The sequence below is a fragment of the Oxyura jamaicensis genome, chromosome 2 (genome assembly GCF_011077185.1).
Source record: "Oxyura jamaicensis isolate SHBP4307 breed ruddy duck chromosome 2, BPBGC_Ojam_1.0, whole genome shotgun sequence".
In the NCBI taxonomy this organism is placed as follows: domain Eukaryota; kingdom Metazoa; phylum Chordata; class Aves; order Anseriformes; family Anatidae; genus Oxyura; species Oxyura jamaicensis.
In genome coordinates, this window is record NC_048894.1 from 18,145,262 (window position 1) to 18,172,459 (window position 27,198).

At 40.3% G+C, this 27,198-nt stretch overlaps 1 protein-coding gene across 4 annotated transcripts in view; it reads left to right on the forward strand.

The window, feature by feature from the left end:
* Positions 1 to 27,198, forward strand: part of ARHGAP21 (Rho GTPase activating protein 21) — a 121,382-nt gene that overhangs the window by 27,347 nt on the left and 66,837 nt on the right. For 2 of the 4 annotated variants that reach the window (XM_035316531.1, XM_035316533.1), the window contains exons 1-2: positions 5,487 to 5,606; positions 22,014 to 22,196. In XM_035316531.1, the coding sequence (XP_035172422.1) occupies positions 5,523 to 5,606; positions 22,014 to 22,196 (267 nt within the window). In that variant the 5' untranslated portion in view covers positions 5,487 to 5,522. Of the gene's footprint in view, positions 1 to 5,485; positions 5,607 to 22,013; positions 22,197 to 27,198 lie in introns of those variants that run through there. The other 2 variants (XM_035316534.1, XM_035316532.1) reach the window with 2 other exon arrangements.

Below are 27,198 nucleotides of genomic sequence, written 5' to 3' on the forward strand. Positions count from 1 at the left end.
CCCCCTAGGGATAGCTGTTGTGTTTATAGTGTTCTTAACTGTATTGTGTCCTAAAAAGAAGCTGCTGTAGGGGGAAGGAAACACCAGATTTTTTCAATATGGAGAGAGATGTTTTTGGTATGTATTGTTTTTTTCCTTTTTTAGTGTTCATAGCTTTTGATAAGAATTCCAGTGATAGGAAAGAATTCAGAATGGAAATCATATTTCAGCCTCTTCCTGCTCTTGACTCGTTTTGTAAGAGCTTTTCTCATTGTCAGTCTTTTGAGCTGAGCAATGGAAATAGTGTCTTTTTTTTTTTTCTTTTTTATTCAGACATGTTTTCCTTTTTGTTCTTTTTCACTTCTCAGTTTCATTGACTAAAACAAGCCGGACTTCCTCTGGAGCTTCACCATTCTCATTAAGAGTCTAGACCGTGTTAGCAACCTCAAACACGTTTCAGTTGCTCTTGAAATTCTTTCAAGTGGCCACTGTATGATTGCAGCAGCTAAGGGCACCCCGAGGTACCGCTGAAGGCTTCTACCTCATCTACCTTTGAGACAACAAGAGTGAACAAAACCTGGCCTTTCTAGGACCTTGTAACATCTGGTGAAAATAATTGCTTTCCAGACTTGAAAATGTTGTCTGATGTGGGAGAAGGGAGGAACCAGGGAAGATGCTGTCTGCATTTGTTGCTTGTGTGTGTGTGCATAATTTGTTTTCTTTTTGAAGCCACTGAAATGCCATTACAAGGAAGAAAGCATTAGTTACTGTGTGCAGAGCACAGCAAAGCCTTCTTGGTGATACTGTATGGCAGTGCCAGTGAACTTCCTGTCACCGACTGCAGGAGTGCTGGTCCCAAACGGGATAGGTGAAGTAATAACTTTGCTTGTAATGGGGCTTTCTCAGTTCACTTGTGTTCTCAGTCCAGTCATCACTTCCTAAAGTACATTTTCCAAGTCCGTCTCTAAAAGATAACCTTCAAGTCATTTTTATGTATTAGTTTATGTAAAAATACACGGTGCGTTCTTGCATAGGAATGTCCTGTCCTGAGAGTCTGACTAGAATTATGCTGTTGGCTTAATGGGGGAGAAAAAGGGTTTTCTTAATAAAGGATTTACCTCTTTAAGGAGTTTGGTACTCCAAGTACTGAACTATGTGTCTTGGGACCTGTAAGCCAGTAGCAGGCAGGATCAGGCCAGTTTCATCACCTGATGTCTCTCCTCTCACTCCTCAAATAGCAAATGGTGCAATTCCAAGGCACTTAGGCATTGATTGCTAGTTGCTACCAGTGTGTAGCGTTGTTGTCTCTGGTGCCTCAGAGGGATGGTTTTGACAATTTTTCAGGCATAAGCTGCTACGTTGTTCAGTGGTAGTAATAAATTCTTCTGTTTAAGAGTAATTCTAACAAAGTAAGTTACTCCCCTTTTCCAATTTCCAAGTTTTCTTACTGTCTTCTTCCTGAAGTTGCCTTTCAGACATTTCCATGCTTCACATGCTGCTGATGTGGTGGATCTTTGAGTGCAGCCTGCACATCTGTTCGTGCACAGAGTCTGGATTCATTTGGAAACAAAGCCTTCCCTTTCTGTTAGCTGAGCTGCCTATTGCTTTTTCAGAAAACTCGCTGCAGTTTTAGGTAGGAGTCTAGATCCTTAAGGGACTTATTGTTTAGCAAAATCTTGTCTCTTCCTTTTTAATCTTGCAGAGTTTGGATACGAGACTGATAGATTTTGAGAGCTAATGAAGAGGTTATGTTTCTGACCTGGGTTTAACATTGTTACCTCAAAACACTGAGATCCCAAACCTGATCCTTTTTAATACTGGGATGAAACAACAGACTTTGTGGCAGTCTTCGAAAATATGTGAGGCTTTGGATATATATATATATATATATTTAGTTCATAATTTTAGTTTAGTGCATAATTGAGCTTCAGCAGTTTTATATTCTTGGAATTTTAAGTGGTTTCTTCATTATTTTATGCGGACCGTAAAAGCTGTAGAACTTCAAAACCCTGCTTAATTCATCTGTGTCGTTGTCATCGTTTCTCAGTCAAAGCTTAATGTCTAGCAGGGAGCACCCTGGGCAGGTGGATGTTGAGACCTCTGGAGCCTACTGCCATTGGTATGTGTCCGCGGTCGTTCACTGGTGGTGTGAGTGCATCTTTCAGTGCTGTGCTGACCTTGTACTCCAGCGTGCAAGTCAGCATGGAAGCCTTGTTCTTAAGTTTTGACCAAAACCATTCAAAACTTCAAAAAGAAAATGTTTACAGTAGGTTATATTGATTTTTTTCAATGATTTTTTTTTTTTTTTTAAAGGAAGGCATCAGTAAATTGTGTGTTGAGAGCAGAAAGGGAAGTACTCTGTTTACTGTGTGCCTCCTTGAAGGCAATTCCATAAATTCCTGTGTAGTTGCACAAGAACCTTCTGAGCAGAGTCTTCTCAGCAAAGCTGTGCCTAGGAGAAATACAGAAGGTCCTCCAACAAACATGTAGCAGTAATTTGTGAAGAAAATTCTGTTCTGTTCTGAAATAAGGTAGGAATTGAGCAATGCTAAGCTAGTGGAATTTGATTTAACCTTGTACCAGGAAGGAGATTTCCTTGTAAGTAGGAGCTAGTTGGAGATTGTCAGGAGTGGTTTTCAGTACCGGCAGATCAAATTTACAAGTACACAGACTGATTTAGGAGGAAATTTTAAGAAAGAAGTGATTCTAAGGAATAAAACCAACTTAACTATTGAGGGTGCTGCTCTTGTAGCAGTTCTTGCACTCATCCTGTATCTAAGGGACTTCAAATAAAGATTCAGGCTTGCTGAAACTTCAGTCCTCATCTCATTCCATGCTCATTGAAGTTTAAAAGCATTTTGATACTGATCGTTGGTGACAACAAATTCAGGCCCATACTATTTCTGAGAATGTTTTCCTACTTCTTTCTGTTTTAATTTGTTTTTATCTGAAGGATTTAGACACTTCAGTGTGAATTGCAGTAAGTATTACATAAGCCCTGGCCAGACTGGGGGGATGTATGTGTCAGAATTTCCTTAAAACCACTTTGAAAATTAATGCCAAAAAAATAACAGGTTAATAATGGCTGTTGATTTTATGGGAAGAGTTGCACAAATTTGGTTTTTGAGGTTTGACTGACTGACTTCTTTGTATCAAACTCTACGGTAGAGTTATAAAATACCATGTTGGCTATTTACTAGGAGTTTAAATACTTTTGAAGGAATAAATACTGCATAGTACTTTATCCGTCTTAAAGTATGTAATAATGAGACTGTTACAGAATCAGACCAAAATACCGCTTAAAAACTGGCTGACGGCTTTTGTTACAAACCAGCAAACTTGTCTCGGATTTCCAGATCTCCTTTCCCTTTTTCCCTCCACCCTGTGCAGCTGATGACTGCGTTTTTCCACAGTGCGAGTGACGTGCAGCCACTTCTCAGCCGCGAGCAGGCTGCCTCCCGGTTCTGCCAGCATCCCTGCCTGCCGCTCCCGCAGGCTGCCAGCTCCTTCCTGGATGCCTCGCGGCCTTGCTCTGCTCTGGCATCTCTGCAGGATCCCCCGCTCAGCAGGACCTTCCCAAACATCCTCCCTCTCCCACATCTCTCAGGCTTGGATAGTTAGGATGTGTGCTGTGAGGAAGTCTGTCTGTTCCACCTAGTAATAGTTGCTAAGCAGGACATGTCTTCTAGCCTCTAGTCAGCACGGGCTACTTCAGTGCTGGTTGTTTAACTTGTACAGGGAGTTTTTATGCTTTTAATGTCTCAAGCTCTTTTTCCAATCTAAGTACTTTTTTCTGAGACCATATTCATTTTGTGCAGTGTCACATTGATACTGCTCCCTTTTTCATAATTGTAATGATAATAGAAAATCTCTGCCATTTACATCTTAAACAACATAGATTTGTTGTGCACTGCTGTGTCCTGGCAGTCCTCAGACTCTGCGTGTTGGTGAGAAGGAAGAGATTTGCTTGGAGCCTGGCATTAATTCCCACGGCCCTTGGGATGAGGAATTAGAACAAGTTTTTTTGTTTGGTTCAGTTAAAACAAATGGGACCTTACTTGTATATAACTGCTTCAAAGGTAGAGGCTACTGCTTGGCCAAGCCATTTATTTGGCCCTTGTGTACAAATTTATTTCCAGACAGCCTCTGTAGCATGAATTTTCTTTCACATTTGAAGTACTTCTCAGTAGTTTGGCTGTTACTAAAGCAAAGGGTGAATTGGCCACCTGGTCCTGTTGCCCTTGCTCAATACTTTCTCAAGACTGAAAGCTCTTTTGCATATTACAGATGTTCTTCCTTGAGGCATGAATGCTGATGCAAGCAGGATGCCTCCCGTCTGCTCATCCACGTCGCTTCTACTGTATTTTTCTTAGCTGGGTCTGGGGGGGACCTGAGACTTGTGCCCTGCAGGGCTCTTTCTGTTTCTTCCTTGGCTCGGGGTCAGACTGCTGGGGTCCTTTCTTGTCACTGGGCAGGTGCCTGGGACCCTAACATGCTTTGAACAGTGCTTTGAACAAGTAACATCTTAGTTTTAAATTATTTGGAGCTATGGCTGCTAAAACTGTCTGACTCTCTGAAAGGTTTGTTAGCTAGCTATGGTGTTTAAAGCTCAGATTAATTAAAGTTGTTTCTGTGACGAGTCTAACGGTTCGGGTAACCATCAAACAGAATGGGTATGTTTCTGTGGAAACAGATCTCCTGAATTTTTCTGAATCTCATGTTTGAAGGGGAAGGGGGTGCACGAGGTAGAACAGTCAAGACAGAAGGTGAGATGTGTATCGGAGATAGGGTTGTTCACAAATTGCAAAAGAGAACTGTGTAAAGGAAGAAGGAAATGCATCTAGAACTTCTTCAGTTTCTCAGGATCCTACTGCTCCATCATCCATTCCCCTATGATGGCAGCCGCCGTCCTTCGGTATGAAATGCAGGCAGCGTTTCTGAGCAGTGCTGTCAGCACTCTGATGGTTTAAAGGGAGCCTGCCATTTAAGAACATGAAGGTGATGAACCTCCACGACTTCTATAAAACTCGTGCAGTTCTCCTGGCTACTGAAAAGTTGCTCGTATTGTGCTGTGTTTAAAACGGGACATAAGCTTTTGGATCTCAAGAAAACACAGCATCCATCATTGCAGCTGTGCCTAAGCAGGTTTAAGATTTATTATATGAATTACTGTTCTAATTTATTGAGATTCAGACTGTTATCAGCAGCAACAGGGGGGAAAAAAAAAAAGAACATCCTAAGAAATCTCACTAAAGGAAATGCAAAAAGGTATGCTCAAACTGTGCTTGTTTTTATTTCCCTCTTTTCTTTTTTTCCCCAAGAATTCATAATTTGACAGTTGTGGAAGCGTTGCTTTGAAGAACGTTAGGCAGTTCTGTCAGTTTATCTCATTGAGTTGACACATGGATGGGGTGGGAAGGGAGACAGAGCAGGAAGGAAGGTCCTTGTTCCTGAATGTCATTACTGCATAGCTCTCGCATCCTCGAGTAGCACACAGCAAAAGCTGAGTCAGAGCACAGCAGCAGTCTGCGCTACAGCAGGACATGGCCCAGTTCAAGATTTTGGACTGCGTGATCAACCACAAGTGGAGCTTCATATGTAACCTCTACTGTGCTTGGAGCGGCCAGGTCTGTTGTTTTCTTCTCCTTACATATTTTGTTATGATTATATGATTTATAACTGCGGGGGGGGAGGGAGGCTCTATTCCATCTCTTCCCCCCCCCCCCGCCCCCACCCCCATCCTATGGAAATGTAGGATTAAAAATACTGCCATGTACTAAGGCATTTCCCAGAGTTATTGGTTATATAAAACATGCTTTTAACTGTATAAAAGCTTTTTTTAACACTTTGGAGTACTTTAGGTTGTTCTGGTAGAGTCTTGACCTTTAAGGGAGATTTGCTTCAGGAATTGCACACAAAGAAATGTATCGCATACAGGAAAGGGGAGACGTGCCAGGGTCATCTGCAGTGTAAATAAATTTTCCCAGCTTTAATGGGACTCAAACATTTTGGCTGTTTCAAAATAATTTGCTCTCATATTCATGATAAAGTATGCGAGTGGAGGTTTTTTGTGTACTTTTTGGGAACATGCAGGATAAAATAAATGACGACAGGATGTTATTCAGTCCTTAATATGGACAGCTGTAAGTCTAATTGACTTATTTCCTGCACGACTAGAGGGGAAAAAAAACCTGCCTGGATTTTGAAAGCTTGTTTGTAAATAGAATCCATTTACTAGGGATTTAAAACAGTGCTATGCTGTTGTAATACTACTTCCAGGGTGCTCTAGATGTTACCTGTATTTCTCACATAACATTGTGTCACTGAGGAGAATTTATTGTATTCTTCTACAGCATTAAGGAGAAGATAAGCACTTTAAAAGAAAAAAGTTGCAGTTTCAGTACAGTAACTAGAGGCAAGTGATTCAGAAATATTCCCACCATACATATAAGTCTGTTGATGCCTTCTTCTTCTGAGTCCTCTCCTTCATGTTATGGGTTAAAAGAAGCCTCATCTGGTAAACTGAAAAAATCAGAGACAAACTGAGGCTTTCTTGCAGTGTCTTAACTTTCAGATGCTGAGCTGTCTCACCAAGTTTGGTCTAGCTTGCTTACATAGGTAATTGCTTACATTCATCAAACTCAGCCTGGCTAGTAGCTTCCTGTACTTCAGAAATCAAGAAGCAAGAAAATCCCTGGCTCATGATGTGGACAGTGCCTTGAAATTTTAAAATGAGTTTGACATAAGTGGGGGGAAGGGAAAGGAGCACTGCGTGTGTGTGTGTGTGTGTGTGTGTGTGTGTGTGTTTGTTTTTGAGTAATAGACTGAAATGAACTGCTAAGAACCAAAATAATAAGCTAAAAAAAAAAACAAACCACCCAACAAGGCAGATTTCACATAACCCAAAAGCTGTATTGTACCAAGCTGAAAAGAAAACCAGGCCGTAGATCAATGTACTTGAAACTACTTGCATGCTTAAGGTAGAAATGTTGCTGAACTGATTGTTTTTACTATTTTTTTATTAGATAAGTAGAATATATGATTGCTGTGTGCGTGTTTTTTTTCTTCCCCTGAAAGTAAATTCCCTGTAAACTGCACATTTTAGGTGAGTTATTGCTGAGTTTTTTTCTTTGAAATGAACTTGTTTGTTCATTTATGAGAGCTTACCTATCAGGAAGAGACCACTGAGGTGCTGTGTAAGAAGTGAATACTGTCAGCCCTGGAGAGAGATGCGTGCTGCTTTGTGCAGCAGTGTTGCTTTCCAAATTCTCCACCTAGCAGTGCTGGAGAAGGCTGCTGGTGAGAACGGAGGTGGGTGACCTGTGCAGTGGGAGCTAACAGCTCCTTCTGAAGTGTAACTGCTCCAGTTTGGCATATGGTGTCCTTGAATTAGCAAGAGCTGTGCAGCTTCTTAGGTCATTTTCATCCATCCTGACCCCAGTAAAACATCAGGGGAATGAATTACAAGTTGTCATCCGAGAGCTGAGTTGAAGGCTTGTCTTGTGAGACAACATATTTCCTCCTAAATGGCTGTCAGAAATGTATATTCAAGGAGAACATAAAAATGAGCTTAATTGTTTATTGCTATTGATTCCTTGAATGAGGTTGCAGTTGTTCTTCAGGGTTGTTTTGGTTGTTCTGCTGGCCCACACCCCACTCCTCTCCCCCAGTGTAGAGTTCCCAAAGTTTGTTTTTTAGAACAGGAAGGGAACAAATATGTAAGAGACAGGAATGTTAATACATGCCCACCATGTTAATACAGATTTACAAAAAGTACCTTCAGGGTGCAGCGTGAGAGTTGCTGTAACGTGAGACAGGTGCCTTTTGTACTCAGATACAGCAAGGTGTTGTGTGTTATTAGCATGTTGTGTTTTCAAAGAATATGCAGAGTTCAGGACTAAATTAGAAATCTGAGTCAGAAATTGCATTTTTCAATGAAAAAAAAAAAAAATTTTAGCCCAAAGCTTGGTTGGGATTGGTGGCTATGTGGCTTTCACAGGGTGATGCATGAATCACCTGATGCATGAATCAGAAACCTTCTCACAGTAATGAGTACAAAGCCAAATAGAATTAATTGCAGATTTTCATCTTTATGGGACAGCTTCATTACTTCTGATCTTTCTTAAAAAGAGTTACTGTGGAGTAGTGAAACATCTTGCTGCTTTTTTGTGTTGTCTGTAATAGTCTTGTGAAACTTGGGGTAGATCTAAGAGTGGGAGTCTGAACGGGCAATCTAGAACTACATCAGGAAAGCAGATTTAGAAATAGTCAAGGGGTAGCAGGTAGAAAGCTTGTATTTGTGTGTGGGGATTTGTTAGTGGGGTCATAGAGGCTGCTCCGGCAGTGTCATAGATGATTGATCCTGTCATTAATGTAGTCTGGTGACACTAAGAATTTTTAGTGTTCTCTCTTAAGAAAAAAGGGAATGTCTTCAAAAATAAAATGAATAGTTTATAGTTTTTTTTTTTTCTCCTTGCATCGCAAATGCATTGCCTTTAGGTGTTGGGAATAGTTGGGAATTGCCTTCAAGATAAGGGAATAGTAGATGGTGACTTGAACGTAGGTCTTCAGGCCAGTGAAGAGCTCAGGTCAGCAGCATGCTCTATGCAGACTGTTCTGGTTTGAGGAGAGCAGGTCTTCCCAGGTTCTTGTGGGCTCCAAATTCCTAGCTGAACAATGCCTGCCTTACTGTTTATTTTATTGCTGCATCCCAACCTCTAAAAGTAACAATAACGTGCTTTCAGCCATCTGAATACTTCATCTCCGGTTTCTCAGCCAGAGGCAGGCATTCTGCAGAGTTCTATCAACTCGCAGCTGGTCACACAGTTTCATTGCACAGACTGCCTGGCCATTGAAGCTGCTGGGCTTGGAGGAACTTCCACGTACATCAACACAGTCTTTGAGAAATAAGTTTGTATGTCGTGGCATTATAGCGGGCAACATCTTCTAAATTTTGTTTTAACTTGAGTTCATTACCACAGGCTTTTCCTGTATAGCAGACATTGCAGCGCAGGCTCAGCTATCGCATCGCCTTCAAGCCTGAGGACGCAGAAGCACTGCATCAGCTGCTGCACTGCAGCTATTCCGTTCCTCTGGAGAATCTCAGATAACATTAAAAAAAAAAAAAGCTTTTCAGTGTTCTGAATGTGTCACTTGGAGGATGAAATAACAAAGGTGGTTGCATTCCTTTCAGATATTTGCAGCTGATAACAGTTTAGAAATGTGATATGTTATCTTATTGTACTCTTCTGTTTATCTCCTGCCTTGGGGAGGGAGGGAATATGATAAAAATCTTGTCTCATAGCAGTGCAGGGTGTAATGTTTTCAGTTTTGTTGAGTAAAAGGTGTAAAATCACTGCAGGAAATAGCTGGTGGCTTTACTCATTGTGGGAATTCACATTGCTGTTGGAGAAACATTTGTAATGTTCAGAAGTATGGGGAAGTAACTCAGCAACAGTGAGCAATTCAAGCCGTAGTAACAGGCATGCAAGGACAAGTAGTTCTTAAAAAAGCAAGTGATTTTTTGTTAAAATAGATTTCTCCACTGCCCTCCACCCCGTTCTCCAGACAGATACAAATGTGGATTTAGTCATAGGCATTTACCATTCTTACTGACATGTTCACTGCAAACCATGAGGAAATACGCGGGTCGCTTATGATCGCATGGTAAGGCAATGTCTGAAAGCTTCTGGATTTGCAGCTAAACTGAAAAGCCTGTGGACAACTTTCTCCTCTTTATCCTCTTAGTGATATCTCATCTCAGTTGACATACAGATTTCAGATTTCTTTTTTCAAGTTAATGACTTCACAGTCTTTTTTTTAAGAAGCTTTCTAAGTATTATATTTTAGTAAATTAAATTGTTCACTGAAAAAGCTGCTTTTCTGTCCTATATGCGCAGTAGATTACAAATTTAGGGTTTTGAAATATTTTAACATGAGTGTTAGGTAGCTTTGCATCTGCGCGTGCTGATTTATACACAAACCTTTTTACTTCTGTAAGTAAGGCTCTTAAAACTTGCAGTGTGTTAATTTCTGCATTATATACTATATTCAAATATCTGAAAACATGGGACCAGAATTATATTTAAGAGGTGTGCTTGTGTCTGCAGGAATTTCTGTATTTACTCAGTGTTAAAGCTTGTAGCTTTAACTGTATATCTAGAGACGACTGCTTCTGAGGGGGGAAGCTGTGTATTCAGGGATGTAAAGAATCTTGAAAAATTGTCTTACAAGTTTTGTTGTGTTTTTGAGCCATGTTCTCTGTATTAAATTTTTCTTAGGAAGTTTAGACTTGATCTGAATAGTTCTTCCCTCAAGTCAGTTCTTAAAACTCTTCCCATGAGATGAGGTAAATCTCCTGCCAGCAGGATTGAATCTGAAATGGCTGTTGGGAGTGAGTTGCTGTATTTAGGGTGACAATCTGGATTTTGACATTGTGCGTCAATTCCCTGATCTTCCAATGGCTTCCTTGTGGCATTGGGCAGGTCAGACATTCACGTTGCACGTGAAACAAAATGTCAAGTAAAATTGCAGCATTGCAAAGCTGAAGATGGTCAGATCTTAAGACTGAACTACTTGAGTTACCAGCAGTTATGACAACGCATTTATGCAGATGAAGCGGTGCGGCTAGTCTTTTGATTTCATATTTTTAAAGCACGAATGAGTCTATTTACGTTGGAAAGATCAGTAGCTTCTCTAAGAAGATCAGCCTCATACCTGCGTTAGAGAGCAGTGTGAGGTGCATTTCTGTCCCACCGCCGAGCCCACAAAGTAAAGCCTTTGCTCAGCGTTGTAGCTGCACCATGGAGTTGCCCGATCTAAGTCCGGAGGTTTGCTGGAGGGACAGAGAGGCTGTGGAAAAGTGGGTGCTCTCTTGCCTGGTTTGGCCAGGGTCCCGGCAGAGCTGATGATTTGTTTAACCAAGACATAGCCCTTGGGTATGGCAAGAAGAAACAGTGTGAGCTGGAGGAAGTGTGTAGGTGGTTTCATGGCTGCCTTTAAAGCTCTGCTGCATCTGATTACTGAAATGGGCTCAGTGTGAATCAGGTTTTATCCTCTGCCGTGATTTCATTTTTCTGAAGAGCTTCTGCAGAACTATTTAGCAAGTGTGAATAGGTATGCCATAATAATCTGGTGAAAATGTAGTGAAAGCTGTCTGGTACGTGGTGTGTCTGATAAAGTGTGCCTTATTCCAGAAAGCAAAAGAGTATACAAACGTTGTCCAAGCGAGCTCCTAACTTTGCAGTAACACACTTGGCTGGGGACATTGGCAATGAGAGAACTTACTGTTCTCTCCCCATTTGTAGGAAGCAGAGAGGGCTGTGGACAGCTTGTATTCTTGGGTCTGTCAGAAAGTTCCCCTAGGCTGAAAGAAGCAGCGTAAGGCAGCCGCTGACAGGCTGTGACTCTGTGCAACCGCTGTTGATCACTTCTGTCAGACTACTAAGCCACTTTTTATCATGCACAGAGTAACCTCAAGCTTTGCTTAGATGCTAAGAAAGTTTGCTTTCTTAGTCTCCTGTCTCTGATATTTCCAGATCAGACTCTAAGGTAAGGACAAAGCATTTCCTATTCTTAACAAGCAGGGGCAGAACAAGAAGAGAAGGCAAAGTTCTGATTTAGCTAAATTAAGATCACATGACATTTTGCTGTTATGCTACCAGCCCTGCAGATGTTTCCTTTCTTTCCAGTTTAAGGAGGATGTAGCTGTTAAGAGGGGAGGCTTTTGCTAATGAGCCTATAAGAAAACAAGGAAGCTCTTAATTTCTTTTTTGTTTTTAATGTTTTTTTTTTGTTTTTTTTTTTTTTTTTCTGACTACAATTAATACTGTGTGTTTATTATTCTAAATACTAATTGCAAGATATGAGCAGAAACAATGTGGAAACAGTTTGCATCTCCCTCCTGTGAAGTAAATCCCTGTATTTCGCCTCTGCCTCTTGGTGGTATTGCTTAAAATTGGCTGTCACTGTGTGGAAAGTAGAAGGTATGAGCTAAATGCATTTATTTGCACTTAATTAGGTTTTGAAAAAGATTGTAGTTCAAGCATTACAGTTTTACAATGTGCACAAGCTACTACAAATGTGTGTATATATCTCCACATATACATATAAATACATAGATGCACACACAATATAGTATATTTTTATAGTATGTGTACGTGTGTGAGAGTAAAACAATTGAAGTATGAGTTGAAGTATGCTAAACTTGCCAGTGTCCAATATTTAAAGGAGGATCAGGTAAGTTAGTTCATGTTCATCTAGATAATGAAGATGCTAGGTGCTAACTGGAGAAGTTTTTCTGAGTCAAGTTTGAGCTGTGATGGAGTCATGCCAAACGTGATCTTGCTCTTGGTGAAGAGCACAGTGCAAAAAAATCAGGTATCAGAACTTCTGTACAAGAAAACCAGAGCTTGCTCTGCATAAAATGCTAGTTCAGCTCTAGCCAGAGTGAGTAGGGTTGTGCTCTCCCTGCTGCGAAGTAGGAAAACTGTTTCTGGATCTCCCCTGGCCTGGAGAGCTGCGTGCTCCTTTCATTCAAGCAAGTAGGTCCAGCTGGGCTCCCTTTAGAGCCAATTGGTGTTGCTGCATTTAATCCAGAGCCAGGAAAATAGCACACTGAGAACTTCTCAGTTAACAGAAGTGCCATTTTTGTGATCATCCTTTTTCAGATTGTCACGTGTCCCTGCATCCTTGAGTGCTTTGCCAATGTGAAGCTAGTTATTTATGTGTTGCAGTGGAGGGACTTGATTTCAAACTAAGAAGATGAAGTTTTTCAGCAACAGGCTTCCTCTAACCCTTCTTGTTTTCCTGTATTTGATCCTGGGGGGAAAAAGCTGTGACTTTAATGTGAGAGCATTTTAAGGCGAGGGAGAAAGGCAGAGGTTGCTGCAGGTAGCCTTTTAGCTTTGCTTTTCGGGTCTTGTGGAGTGGGGATGAGACTGACATAAGCATCAACTGTTTGTTTCACAGAGCAGCCTTTCGTTAATGGTAGAGCACAGTAAGGAAAACGTAACCTTGTTTAACAAGCTGCATGTGTGGAGGTTTTTGCTGTTTGTTTTTTGGTGTGTGCCTCGACCTTTTTGAGGACTGAAATTGTCTCTTGAAAATACCATTTCTCCTTTTAATGATGGCATTTACTGAAATGGTAGTTACAGACGTACACAGAGGCATACGTCCCTCTGTCCATCTCCTTCCACCTGAAGGCAGCTCTGCACCCTGCACGGCAGCAGCGATGCGATGGCTGTTCAAGGAGCCATCTGCTGCGCTGGCGCGAGCTTTGGTTTTGAAAGGTTGCAGATTTCCCACTTACTTCATGCTTGTGGAGCTGTTGTATGTTTCTCTCTTGAGCCTTTCTCCTTACCTGGCCTTGGTTTGAGGACATTGTTAATGTGCTTTATTAGGTTGGGTCATTCACTTCTGAGAAATTTCCAAGTGTGCCTGCTGATCTCTGCTGCAGGCAGGTGGCCACGGCCTTCAGTATGAATTAAAGGATTACTCTAGGCCCGGTATTTCATCTGGGTGGGGTTCATGTTCCTAGAAGGAGGTGGCAAGTTTGCTGCAAGGGCTATCTCATAGCAAATCCCTGAATTCGCTCTGGTTGTTCCCCTAGCACTGACCTGTTGCTGTGGCCACCTGGGCAGAACATTGAAACAATAGAGAGTGGGCTGCTGTGAGCATGGCACCTGGAGGTGGCCTGCCTCCCAGGCCTTCTCTCCATCCAGTGCTGCCTGCATCTTTACTGCCTTGCTCTGAAGTATCTCGACTCCTTATGGCCATCAGCAAGACCCTTAAGAGGGCTGAGTGGGGGAGATCTGCCCACAGAGACCGCCTCAGCCCTGCTTGTCGCTGCTCAGGGCCACACCGCCCAGGCCAGGTAAGGGGCGCACATGAGAAACGGCATTGCCCATCTTTGCCCTTCAACTCCTAGTAATTTGTTCTTGTTCTCCTGGTTGGACTGACACCATTCGTTGTAGCAACTGGAGTCATGAAAGGTTCAGATCTTGTTTTGGAGAGCTGGTTGAGTTTGCTGGCCTTTGCTGGCCTTCGCAGTTACTGCATCCTGCTCAGGAGCAGTGTCGGTGCTGGGCAGCCTCAGCGGGCATCCCGCACTCTGCCTGTAAAAGATGAGCAGGTCCCGTGGGGACTCTGAGAACTCACATGTCCTCCAAGCCATGGATCTGGAGAAGTAATGCTCTGAAGACTGTTTTTTTTTCTTTTTTTTTCCTTCATGAAGAGCTTTGTGAAGGAAGAGCTGTGTCTCCCGCTTCCAAAAGCAGGCCGTCTTTTGCTATTAGCAGTTGCCCTGAAGAGTGGGCCCTGGCAGGGCCGATTTTATCTACCTCTGTGAGTGCTGTTTACTAACAGTTGCATGTGATGACTCATGCTCCATTTATCTCCACATCTCTTTTTTTTTTCTCTTGTGGTGAGAGCAGTTTTGCAGCTGTTTGATTATTTGAGCTTTGAGGGCTTGTTTACATCTTCATTTCCAGTTTCAGGTGTTTCGTGGCAAGGCAGCCTCCTCTTGGTACCTGCTGAAAACAGGCTCAGAAATTACTCTGATTAAGCATCTGAGTTCTTCCTGCAGCTTTCTTAAATACATAAAGCACTAAAATGCACAGTATGGAGTCGGGTATCTTCTCGTATCTCTTGCTCAACCTGTCAGTAGGCCCAGCACTGTGTGTTGGGTGGGCCCCATCTCCTCATGGCTCGCTCTGCAAGAGTGGAGGAATACTGAGGGATGTCCTCGTGTAGGAAGAGCTTTCCTCTTTTGTGCTTCAGTGTGTTTATGTGCCTCAAGCTGCTTGATTCTTCTGTTTCTGCTGATTATGCTGTTACAGTATCTCTCCTGTAGATAAAGACTTGATCATCCTGAACTACTTTCTCTCTACACTGCTGTGTTGCAGTCACGTTTACTTTGAGCGTTACTAAAAAGTACAAGTCAGTATATAGTAAATGTCAGCAATTAGGCAAGTTTATTGTATGGGCTGTTTTTTTTTTTTTTTTTTTTTTAATAATATTTAAGACAGCGGCTTTACATATACAGCCTTGTTTCTAGCTTTAGAGCTGTCTCTTGATGTCTGGTTACCTGGAGAGAGAAGCCCTGTGGAGATGTTCATGCAGGTAGCTGCAGCTAATTCATGTTTATTATGGATCTGCCCTAAGCTTAATTCTGTAAGTAAATTAAGCAGTATTTAATAATCATATATATATTCTTATTGCTTGCCTACTTTGAAGGGTAACTTTGAGGTAGCATGCAAAGTTGAGCATTCTAGCTGCACACTGAAAATTCTGAAGTGTTTGGGATGATTCGTTAATAAACTGCAGAGTCTAATTTTGGTTTTAGTAAGGAAGGGAGCTGGTGTTCTGCATACAATACTGCAGGTACCTTTGGAGTTCAGCTTAAAGTTTCTTAACGAGTCTGTAGTGTGTATAGCTGTTAAATGTTTTAATTGATGTTTTTCTTAAAATATGCCTTCTTTTTTTTTCATTTTAAATACTTTTTTTTTTGGTCCTAGCTAGTATCCAAGGTGATACATCTCAGATTTTTGTTTTCTTCTGTCACACTAGTTTGGCGGACAGATTTCCTACCATCACTGTGGGTTCAGAGATGCTGACGGTTATACCTTGTAGCTTACTTTGCAAGGACAGAAAACAATGGAAAACTCATTGTGAGGACAGGACGTTGTCAGTACTCATACTGCTAAGTTCCATTTCCTGCCTGCACATCTATCCTCCCCAACATCCTTCCTTATCTGTTTAGGGGGAAGACTGCAGGATTTTGTCTAGTATTAAAGTCAGAAGTTAGGACAAGTGCATATTTGACACAGAGGACTAGAATTATGTAGGTTTGGGGGTTTTCTGCATTCTGGTTTTCCTGCTGATCTCTTTGCAGGAATTTTTCAGTGAAGAGATGAATGTGTTGCTGAGGCTGAAAGTGTTTGAACTCATTTGTTTGCTTCAAGGACAAAGATATTTCCTGGATACTGGAAGGATGAATTTGCTTGAGGTGTCAACCTTGTATTAGTAATTAACTTCCTTTCACTGAGAACGATTTACTTTTGAATAAAATGTTATTTTTACATTCCAATCTGGTTAAAAAAACACTAGAAGTATCTTATCTTGCCATGGGTTGAGACCGGTTCAGAACGTGATCATGGATTTTGATGTATTCACTCTTAGCCAAACCGCTTCACTTGCAGTCCTCATTTCAGCAGTCAAAAGGCATAGAGCTTGTGATTTTCTGTGAAGAGCAGCAAGAGCTTTCAGCCTACACATTCAACATTTGTCACAGTTGTTCTGGGTCTGGCCGCAAGCCTTTCTCAGAGCAATGGTGGTTTTAGTGGAGTACTGCCTGAATTTGCCCAGAGTGTGAAAAATGTGTAAGAAGTATGGCCGCTTTTGAGGTGGTACAGGTATAAATAATTGTCTGGCTTCCTTTTTGAGTGCTGGATATGCCTACCTATACTGCAAATCGGGGTGATCATCTCAAAGACAAGTCGTATAACCTTCTGTGTTAAACATCTGTCTTTGCTTTTTTTTTTAATGCTGTCTGTTTCAAGAACGCCCGGGAGCTGTGTATTGCGGGGGTTATATTTGTCCCCTATCACAGAATCATTTAGGTTGGAAAAGACCTCCAAGATCATGGAGTCCAACCGTTAACCTAGCATCACAGGTCCTGGGAACCAAGTGTTCTCCAGTGGATGGAGCTTTTTACTCTGCCTGAGATCTCTTGTGTGCAGGAGCCTTGTTCTTTGACTACAGAAGATGATAAAGGGTAAAGGGAGCATGATGTCCTCTGGGCATGAATACAGTTCTTTGGTTCGTTATTTCTGAGCAGGTGGATGTACCAGAAAAGTAGAACTATTTTTTGAGGGATATCTTCATGCAACTTTTTGTTGGCTTCTATCAAAGTGATCTGAAGTTCTCTGCATGGTTGAGACTAAAAGGGTCAGTGGCTTGTTATAACTCAGTTTGAAAATCATCACTGGAAGAATCTGATTATTAAAGAAAGAAAGTCTGACTTGCAGTGAATCTCCCGTTGTTCCGTGGATAACAAGATTTTATTCCTATATACGTAGTTTTTCTTTCTGTTCTTTAGTCTTAGCCAGAAAGGAACGTTTTTTTCCCTCCTTTGTTAACTTTTAAAAGATTTTTTACACTTTCTGTCACAAAGTAAGATCAAACTGCTAGAAAACTTTTTTTTTCTTTGAAATTGCAGGTGTAATAGTGCAGTTAGCTAAATGATAGCTACTTGCTTACAAAAAAAAAATAGGGCAAATAAATGACCTGATGGAAGAAATACCACTGTTTCTAAGCACGTCAAACATTTATTGTAGCATTTGGAATATCCTCTCGCTGTCTCAAGGCAATTGTGGGCTTAAAAATGTGCAAGATCCTTTTTGGTTCTGACTTACGTCAATGGTGATCTAAAAAAATACTATTTGATGGCTGTTGAATCAGGAAAGTCAGGTGACACCAATCCATTTTCAGTTCAGCACATGCACATCCAGCCAAGCTGCTGTATCAGGCAGCATCTTTCTTGGTAGGCGAGCTGGTAGCTGAACATGGTGAAATCCTTCTGAAGCAGGAGGTGACCTGTGCTTAATGAGCTGTTGGTAGGTGACTCCACCAGTCAGTCTGGTGTTCTTGTTTTTTTTTTTTTTTTTTCTTAATAAAGATTTAGGCTCCAGAAAATCTAGTTTGACAAACAAACACACTTACAATGAGATTTTTATTTACATAATTTATTTGTGAAATGTTCTGTATGATTAAAGAAAAATGTCAAAACCAAATAACTAGAGTGAATGGGAATGCCAGCCAGTCCTAAGTGACTTGAGAAATAATTTTGAAATTGCGTGCCAAATACAAAGATAAAATATGGATGAAAATGGAGTGATTCAGTGATTCACATTACTCACACCAACTTTAAAATGTTTTTCATGTTTTTTCAAGGATCGATAATGCAATGTGTAATTACTTATTATGTTCCCTATATTCATCTGTGAAGATAGCATTCCGAACTCAAAGCATACCTATTTATCTGTTTAGACAGCCAAGAAGACAACTGATAGTTTGTATTGCAATTGCTCATGACTGTCACTGGACTGGGCTGTTTTTAGCATGTTATTTATACAGATGTATCTCTAAATTGTCGAGAAGCCAGAAAATGAGAGAGGCTTTAGAGGCCGTGCAAGTTGGGTGCTTCTTTTTAATTTTTAGACCAATAAAATGTGAAATTACTGTTTTGATATTTATTTGGACATAACACTGATGTTTGTAAATAATCCTATTTACTGATTTTACATAACTCTATAGACTGTGTTAAGCTCCTGGTGATTCATGTACTTCTTGAAGGTGCCCCATGATTTTTTGTGGATGCTTTCATCGCTCAGAAAAACAGGGTTAAAGGCAATATTCAAAGCACAGTATGCTTTTTATAGTGCATTTAAGCATCTGCTATATGTCCTTGTAATTGCCTGTAACAGGAAATGATGTTTTGAGATACTTTGTGTAAAAAGCTCATATGAAGCAATCCTGAGGGAAATGATGCTTGGATCATTTTTAGTAGCCTGGGATTCTTCAGTCCTTGAACTTAATTGTGTGCGTTCTGACGTTCACATTGAACATGGAATCTGTAGAGATTCAGTGTTTTACTGAGTCAAGCATCCAGATCTTTAGGAAGGAATACTATAAAACAATCTTTAGTTTGTTAGATTTTATGTGAAATGAAAATAAAGCATACGTGTTCCATTTTCTTGAAATGCGTGTCAGTCTCCTCTAAAGACAAATCACCTTAAGGATGTGAGTTATCTACGTATTTGTAACTGGATTACTATCACTTGTGGCTCACTAGAAATACCACGTAGGATCCCTGCTTTCAGTAACATTCTTGCCTGTGCAAAACATCATCTGTTTCTTGCCTGCTGTCTTGCACCCTTGTTTTGTTTGTGTTTTTGAAAACTTTGCTTGTTCCTTTTTAAAGCCTTCCCTGGCAAGAGATATTGCTGGTGGGCGTACTGTGGTTGGACCATTGACGGGGTGACTCAACAGATGTTGGCTCTCTTCTTTGTAATTCAGATTCCTTTTTGTTCATAGTGGCGGCTCAGAGTTGCCGTTACTGACCACGTCCCACATTTAGTGTTAATATTGGCCTTTTCTGTTCAACTGTTGGCAGACCTCGCGGGCGGTCCAAGGATGGCATGATGATAACCTTTAACTTCTGGCCAGTTCTTTCAGGAAGCGATGACTTGCCAGTGGAATACTGGTGTTTATGGGTATATAACTGTTAGTTCAGCAACTTGCGCGAGTGATAAAAGTTTACTTGAAATTGCAGGGGAATGAGAGGTTTGTTTCTCTCTTGAATCAAATACTGCGTCTCCCACCCCTCAGACCTAGGGAAGTTTGGCTGCATTTTGATCGCAGGTTACAGTAGGGCTGTAAGTAAACCACAGTGATCAGTTGTCATACCTACCACAACTACCTTTAGGATAATCAGGGAGGCTTTTATCAGGACAAAAAAAAAGAGGGCAAACATATTAGTCCTCTGCTTTTCAGTGCTACATTTTGCCTTCGCCTATAGCGAGGTGGGGATCAGGCTCTTCTCTCGAGCACCAAGTGATAATACGAGGGGAAATGGCCTCAAGTTGCACCAGGAGAGGTTCAGGTTGGATATTAGGAGAAATTTCATTACTGAAAGTGTTGTAAAATATTGAAACAGGCTACTTAGGGAAGAGGTTGACTCACCATCCCTGGTGGTCTTCCAGAAATGTGTAGATGTAGAACTTAACAGTGTGGTTTAGTGGAGGAGTTCAGTATGAGGTTAAAGGTTGGAGTAGATGACTTTTTGTCTTTTCCATCCTGAATGATTCTCTAACTTAAGTTTGCTGTTTACGTATCCATAATGACAGATATTTGCTTATTAAAGTTTTTTTGATCTTGTGTGATACCTGTTTTTTTTTGATCGTTCAGAATTGCTCCAAGTGTTGCCTTTAAAAATGTAAGAGGAGAAAAAATGATTACAGAGAAGGGGTAAATAGGTGGATTTCTGCTTGCTTGTCACTTAATAGAGGAAGTTGCTGTCATGATGTTGAGGCCAGTGATTTTTTATTAGGAGCTACTTGTTTTGCCATTTTAATAGGATTGAAATCATTGTTCTTAATGGTGCAGTTTTCCGTTCATGTCATGAGAGTGGATGGCTGAGAAAGTACGTTCGTTTGTACAGAAATGAAAAAAATACTGAGAAGCTGAAGAGATTGGTGGGAAACACCTCAATAACTAACCTCGTAGTCAGGGCAAAGGGTTATGTAGCATTTAACTTAAAGTTCAAGCAATGCAAAGATTGCAACAAAACTAAAGCCAGCCTTGGCAGTTCCACAGTTCAGACTAATTTTTCATTCATTAGTCACCTAATTTCAGTCTCTTCTGTTTTACACTAATACTTCAAAACATAAATGAAGGTGATTGACTAGGCTGAGACTGAGTCTTTCATAATTTTGTTTCTAAAAATCCAAAAATAATCCTTCCGGGATGTTTAAAGGAGCAGAGCCCTTTGGGGGCAGTTTTGGGTTCCATAAGCGGCTCTGTTTCTCCGCGAGTCTGTAGCACCAAGACCCTTTGCCATTTGTATGTTTTTCCTCCCTGAGCACAGAATGATCGGAGGCAGGGAAGCTGGTGTTTGAAGCACTGAGTAGTATTTCTTTGCCTTCCAGCGGCTCTTAACAAGGTATGGGTTTTCTGAGCTGTCCCTAGCAGCTGTGTAGAAGCGCGTTTGGTTTTACGTATCCAAATGCAGAGTTAAGTATCTCACCAAGCAGTTGCCGAGGTTGCTTTGTGACACCCATTGCTATCATGGTGGAAGTCAAAACGCTTTTTGCTCTCCGTAGGTATTGATTGGAGTTGGCTGGGCCCACCTTACCAATAAGCACTGCTGTATTTTTCAAATCCCAGCTGTAAGGGATTATTTTGGAGCAGCCTAGGAAGAAAACCAAGCAGTAAATTCTGACACGTATCAGCCAGTTACTGAGCCCCAGCAGCAGAGCTACAGAAGGACAAGAAGACTATTATTTCTGTTTGAATACCTTTTGAATAGGCTATAGGCTCTGGTATCTAAATTTGTTTCACGCATCGTTGAACTAGAATATTTAGAGGAGGGTCATAGGGTTTTTGCATGCTCTCTTTGTATGTCTTCAGCCATGATTCAAATTTTATGAATGATGTGGCATGCAGTTTAAAATGAAAGATTTCATATAAGGCTGAGAAGATAAATATTTTTAATAATAAAAATATTTTTAATAATCATGTATTTCTGAGTCACGGGTATATAGAATTACCCTTAAGAAAGTAACAAAATGTCTTGTTTCTGACAGAGAGGTGGGATTGCAGTATAACTGTAGTAGGAAATCAGGCCTTTCCACTTAAGTATGCAGTGTTAGAATACTGAAATACTCAGAGAAAGTAACTAAGGGTGGAAAAAAAAACACACCAGACAACAAACAGATGAAGTCAAAGATGAGAAAGTCTCACTAAAGAAGCCTAACCAATTTAATGCTTTCTTCAGTTCTTCCAGTTGTTTAAGTGAGGAGTTACTAGCTGAGAAAATCATGCTTGCATTTGAAGTCAGGAAAAGGGGTTGGTGAGTTTGTATGCGTGTGAGCTCTGTGTGGCCAGAAATGGAGTTGCAGTAGACAAAAAGAAAGCAAGCTTAATTTGTACTGAAATAAACTAGAAAGCAAATAAAATGCATAAGCTGTACACATTCCTTGAGGTTCATTTCAGCCTTTAAACTACTGAACATAAAGTTTCTTAATGTGTAATTTAATTTAAAATTTAAGAATTATATAAGTGATATGACCAGAGAGGTATAACGCTAGAAGGACGCTGCTTTCTAATACGTATATCTTAAGAAAATGTCACTGGTTATCAACTTATTTTGAATGTGGAGGGAAAAATTTTGTTTTCAGGTGCACAAGAGTGCTCTTAAAAATATCCAAATTACAACTTAAACTTAGGATCTTTGTGTCTCTCTTTTATTTCAGGCATCAAAAAATAAAGATGGAAAAGAGCAGAGTGAAGCTATATCACCATCGGAGGAAGAAGAAACTTTCTCTTGGCCTGGTCCAAAAACTGTCGTGTTAAGGAGGACATCTCAGGGTTTTGGCTTCACCTTAAGACACTTCATAGTTTACCCTCCAGAATCTGCAGTTCAGTTTTCTTTTAAAGTAAGTGACTATTTATTTATTTACCTACAGCCAGTGTCATTAATTTGTATACCTTTAAAAGTGTATACTTCAAAGGTGGGGGGTGGGTTGTGGGATTTTTTATTTGTTTTTGTTTTCTCTCTCCAGAATTGAAATCTCTTCTACTGTCATCCTAAAAGAACAGCCTGGAAAAATAAATAAGTTTACCATAGTTTCTTACTATCTTAAAAGATAGTAAGATGTTAGAAAGACTTTTTTTTTTTTTTTTTCCTGTACTACGTTCTTTATGCAGAAAAGGATAAAAGTCTTGCAGTTCCCTTCTAGTCAAGAGACAAATATATACTGGCCTAAACTGAAGAACAACTTTCCTAACTTAATTAGAAATTGTGTTAAAATACTTAATAGGTTTCATTTAAAGCACATGTTTTAAAATGTTAAGCAGCTGATCAGTCTGCCTTGTTTAAAGGTTGTATGTGTTCCCTTATGTGACGGAACCTATTGGAAGTGTTGCTGTAGTGCCTGGAACTGAGAAGTCAGTTGAATAGAGATTTGAGTATCAAGAAGGGATTTTTTATTCTAGTGAGTTCAAATAACATTTGCTTATTTTAAAGTAATCAAATATGCGAGTTCTCATGATACACCCTACCTCTGAGATTTCTTCTGCTTTGCTGGTTAGGCAGAGAGCTAGATTGATGTTAAGATGGGGGAATGAGTTTAAAAATGCTCCTTTCAGACAGATAATTGATTCATGTATCTCTAATTGTCTTTAGCTAAAGTTGTCTTTTTTTGCTTATCTTCAGTGGCTATAAGAGTTGTTTCAAATAGAAAAAAATTTCCAGGGGAAAGTCGGTACGCTTTTCCAGTTAACTTCAGCCACAGCAGGCACTTGTGCCCAACATTTTTCCCCTTAACACAGAGTCACTGAAGCTAACAGTAAATGAGACTGTTAGCTGTATTAGGTCATCCCAAAGTTTCTGTTCTTCAACAGGGGTTACAGAGGGTCAGCAAAGAGCAATCCCTGGTTAAATTCCAGCGCGAAGAAGGAGAGTGGGGAAGCCTTAGCTGAGCTGGGCAGATGATTACGTGCACTTACTTGTTAGCATCTCCTGATAACCTGTATTTGCATTCTAGGTAAAAACAGATAGCATGAGCAGGTTTCAACACCTTAACCGAGAAGTGATTAGATAGGTTTTCTCCTGAATTTGTCAGAGATCTACTGATACAGATGATACTGTTTCCACATGCAAAAGGACATATGTGCAAGGGAGGGCAAATAATATTGGGGGAAGAGGGAAGACAATGTCATCCATTGTCTTTTCATTCACATCCAATGGTTCCTGAGACAGAGACCCACACAAAACAGTAATGAGCTTATGCCTGTAAATCTTGAAATGGGTCTTGAAGTTCTAGCTCCTTTTCCTGCAGGAAAGCTCTTTGCACCCTTTTTTACCTCTGTTTCTCCTCTGTTATGTCAGAATCTGGGTAATTCGTTCCTCCTTTTCTGGATAGTTTTTGGAAAGAAAATCATGGGATTGTTGGATTGATGTAATACCTTCATTCAGGCATTCAGTTACCTCTAAGGATTATAAGGTTCATTTGCACAGAGCCCTGGTAAGTACTTCTGTAAATTAACCCGAACCATTATATTCTCTTCTTCCTTTTAATGTCCGTGAGGTGGCAGAGAAGGTAACAGATGTGCAAAATTATCACTCCTGGGTCTTAATAAGGTGGCTGTTAGAGGTCTGTGTACCTAAGTTATGTAAAGAATGAATTTCATTTACTGTCAGCCTGATTTTATGTGGCAAATCTGATTTCTGTGCCACTGCTATTTGAACAAAGATCGTATTGGTTACTGGCTAATTGCAGACTGTCATTGATTCTGAGCTCAAGCATCATTCATCTCTCTTTTCTTACTGATCAAAAGTGTAAGGGTCTCGGGAGGAAGAGGTGCTTCTTTTGTTTTTTGGTATTATAATAAGAGGAACTCTGATCTGGCTTTATGACCGTCGTACATTGTCTAGCAACCTTGTCCCTTCCTTACATCAGAGAGTACAAGTGGTTACCTCTGATGTAAGGTAGAGGTTACAGCCGGAAATTTAAAGGTGCCATGGACATAACAGCCAGTTACTCAATCCCCTACAAGTTTCTCATTGTCATAGTCTTCACTATTTCAAGTGGCAACTTGATGCTCTCGCTTTCCCTCTAGATCAGCACAGAGGTCTTTGTTTACCTCGGGGAAGGCTTCATGTTGTAGCTTTGATTTCTTTCAAGGTAGTCTTGTTCTAATTCCTCTTAACCTTCCTGCAAGTCAACATTAATTAGTAGTGGCAGTAAAGAGAATTAGAAACTCATCTAAAAAGCTGTTAACGTGGTCAGGTGAAGTCCTTTGGGGAGAAAAAAGAATCTTCACATGGGGGGAACACTGAGTTATCTCAAGGACAGAGAGCGTAAAGCTACTAGACTGCAGGGTGTGGTAAAAATCAGACCACAGCTGGAAAGTCCATGGCAATGGAAAGAAAAGCTTCCTACAGGCCAAAGGAGGCTGCAACTTGGAAAGGCAGTGGGGTGAACTTTCTTGGAAGCAAAGAACCCTCCTCAAATGATGCAGAGTGGAGAAGAGTGGGTGTTTCTTCATGTAAAGAAAAAATAATCTCATTTCTGTTGTCTGCCTGGATGTATTTGAAGTGTTGGATTTTTGTTCGAATTCAAGAGGTTCAGTGTTACATCAGTCTAATAAAAAGATTTATTTATTGTAGTGCTAATTAAAAAACAAAACAAACAAAAAACCACAACAAGACATGGTAGTACTAAAATTCAGTTTCGTTCTTAATGATGCTACTGATCCTTTCCAAAAAGAAAGAACTGTTTAAAGCCTGAATAAAGTAGGTGGAGTTGTGTTAAAGCGGGAGATGTAGGATTTGGGTAGGGGCAGTGGCAAGCTGTAGTTGCAGATATTTCTAGAGTTTAGGTGTACAAAGCTTGGCATCTACCTTTTGTAGGCTTTTCTTGTCACCAGTGAGAAATTCCTACTCCTGTCCAGACAACTAGAACCAGTGCTCTAACTGGCACTGTGGGCCACCCGGGGTAGGGACTGCCACTTGTGTACTGCCTGCATAAGCAGGGTGAGAATGAGTATAAAGCAACTTAGTGACAAGGTGACAATGACCTGGAAAATGGCATATGAGAGGCTTCCTTAACGCTTTGTTTTCTTCATTTACATTTCCATCTAACTGGAAATCACATTTCCATCTTGCAGTCTGTAAAGGGATTGAACACAATTGGTTATAACCAATTTAGGGCAACATCTCTGCATATTTTGATACTGAATACTAGTATATTTAAGGTTATGGGTTGCTAGCAACTGCAGACTTTCCTTTTAATTTCTTTCATTTAATGTTCAGTATATACATAGTACAGGAGGTCTAGGCCAAATTCAGGATATTGTGATAACTTCTTGTGTATTTCACAAAATGGCTAATTAACTGGAAGTTAAAAGTGACACATAAAGAAGGTGGGACTTAACAGTGAATATATTCCTGTAAATACCTCCCTTGTTGTGCCTGGTTCTCAGTCTAACCTATTAGCTGATTTATAAGCATTGTGATAGTGAAAGGTCATGGAAGAAATTATTATTTGGTAGCTCTGTTGGGAGGGGCAGCCCTGGGTGAAGGACGATGTGAAAGATGATCGTGTAAACTGAGACGGCAGTTAACGCGTTGTGTTTTGGCAAAAGTGCTTGGCTGTGCTTGCGTGGGGCCGCACACCAAACAGTACATGGAGAATAGCTCCACATTCAGGAATAAGCCATTATGTATCCTCCTTGGTTCCCATGTCTCCTTTTCATTAAGTGAATAATACGTGGAGGATTTCTTAAGATAACGTTACAAGATGCCTACATTAAATTATGCTTTGAACATCGGATGATTATTAGGAATTCTTAGTCAGCAACACATTTTTCCATATGAATTACATTGTACAAATTGAGTCAGTCTGAGAAGCTGGTAGGTGATAAATGAATGTATTTGCTTTAGGTGTGGAAGCTGCATATTCTAACACCGTGCAAAGTGTAAAAGGTAAATGTAGGAGAGAAAGCTAATTCCAAAACATTTGCATTATAAAGCATTCCATTTATAAAGGCCCGAGTTCATTGGCTTGGTACAACAAAAAAACAATGTTTTGCAGGTGTTTCTTTTAACAGACCTTTGCATGCCCAATGACAAACTGACAAACCCAGCGCAGTGTCTCATTTATGCTGGCAATTCTGTATTAATTATCTTTCCCCTTCCATAACTTTTAGTTGATAGTGTTAAACAAGGTAGCCTGCCCTAGGTATGACCCATATGTCTGGGCTCTGATACAGTCCTCAGACAGGACCATTCAATGTAAGGACATACTGTTTGCTGCTACCAGAGTTGGGGTGATAATGGCCATTCATTATCATGGCTTTAAAAAAGCCAAATCAGTACCAGATCTCTGTTAATTCACTCTGTTTGTTTGTTTGACACTTGAGTGGTTTCTTCTAAAGCTCCAGCAGGCATCCTGATAATTTCTGTGCTATTGTAATGTTTCGAGGTGCAGGCTGTACTTCACTTTTATAAGTCATGAAAGAAATGCATTACACCTAGGAAAGGCATCCTCATTACGTAATACAGCATTTGTATCTGGGTCTCTCTCTCAGCAAGTCATCTTCTCTTGAATAGTATACTCAGATCAATGTGCAATTTCTTTGGGAATATTTAATATGCAAAAGTGATCTGTGTTTATTATGAAAAGTCAGGAATTTGGAATTGATCCATTTAAAAGTGGGAAGAAACAAATAGGGGATGATTATAGAAGTAATCTTCACCCTGCTCCTTGTTTCCTTAAGAGTGAGGCTGTTTTGATTAGCAAAGGTGAAGTAAAACATTAGAATTACTTTACAAGTAATACATATTAGTCTAAGGAACTGTATTTAGGTGGAAAATGTATTAGTCCATTAAGTCACACTTCTGGAAAAAAAAAACACATATTTGCATGTTTTAAC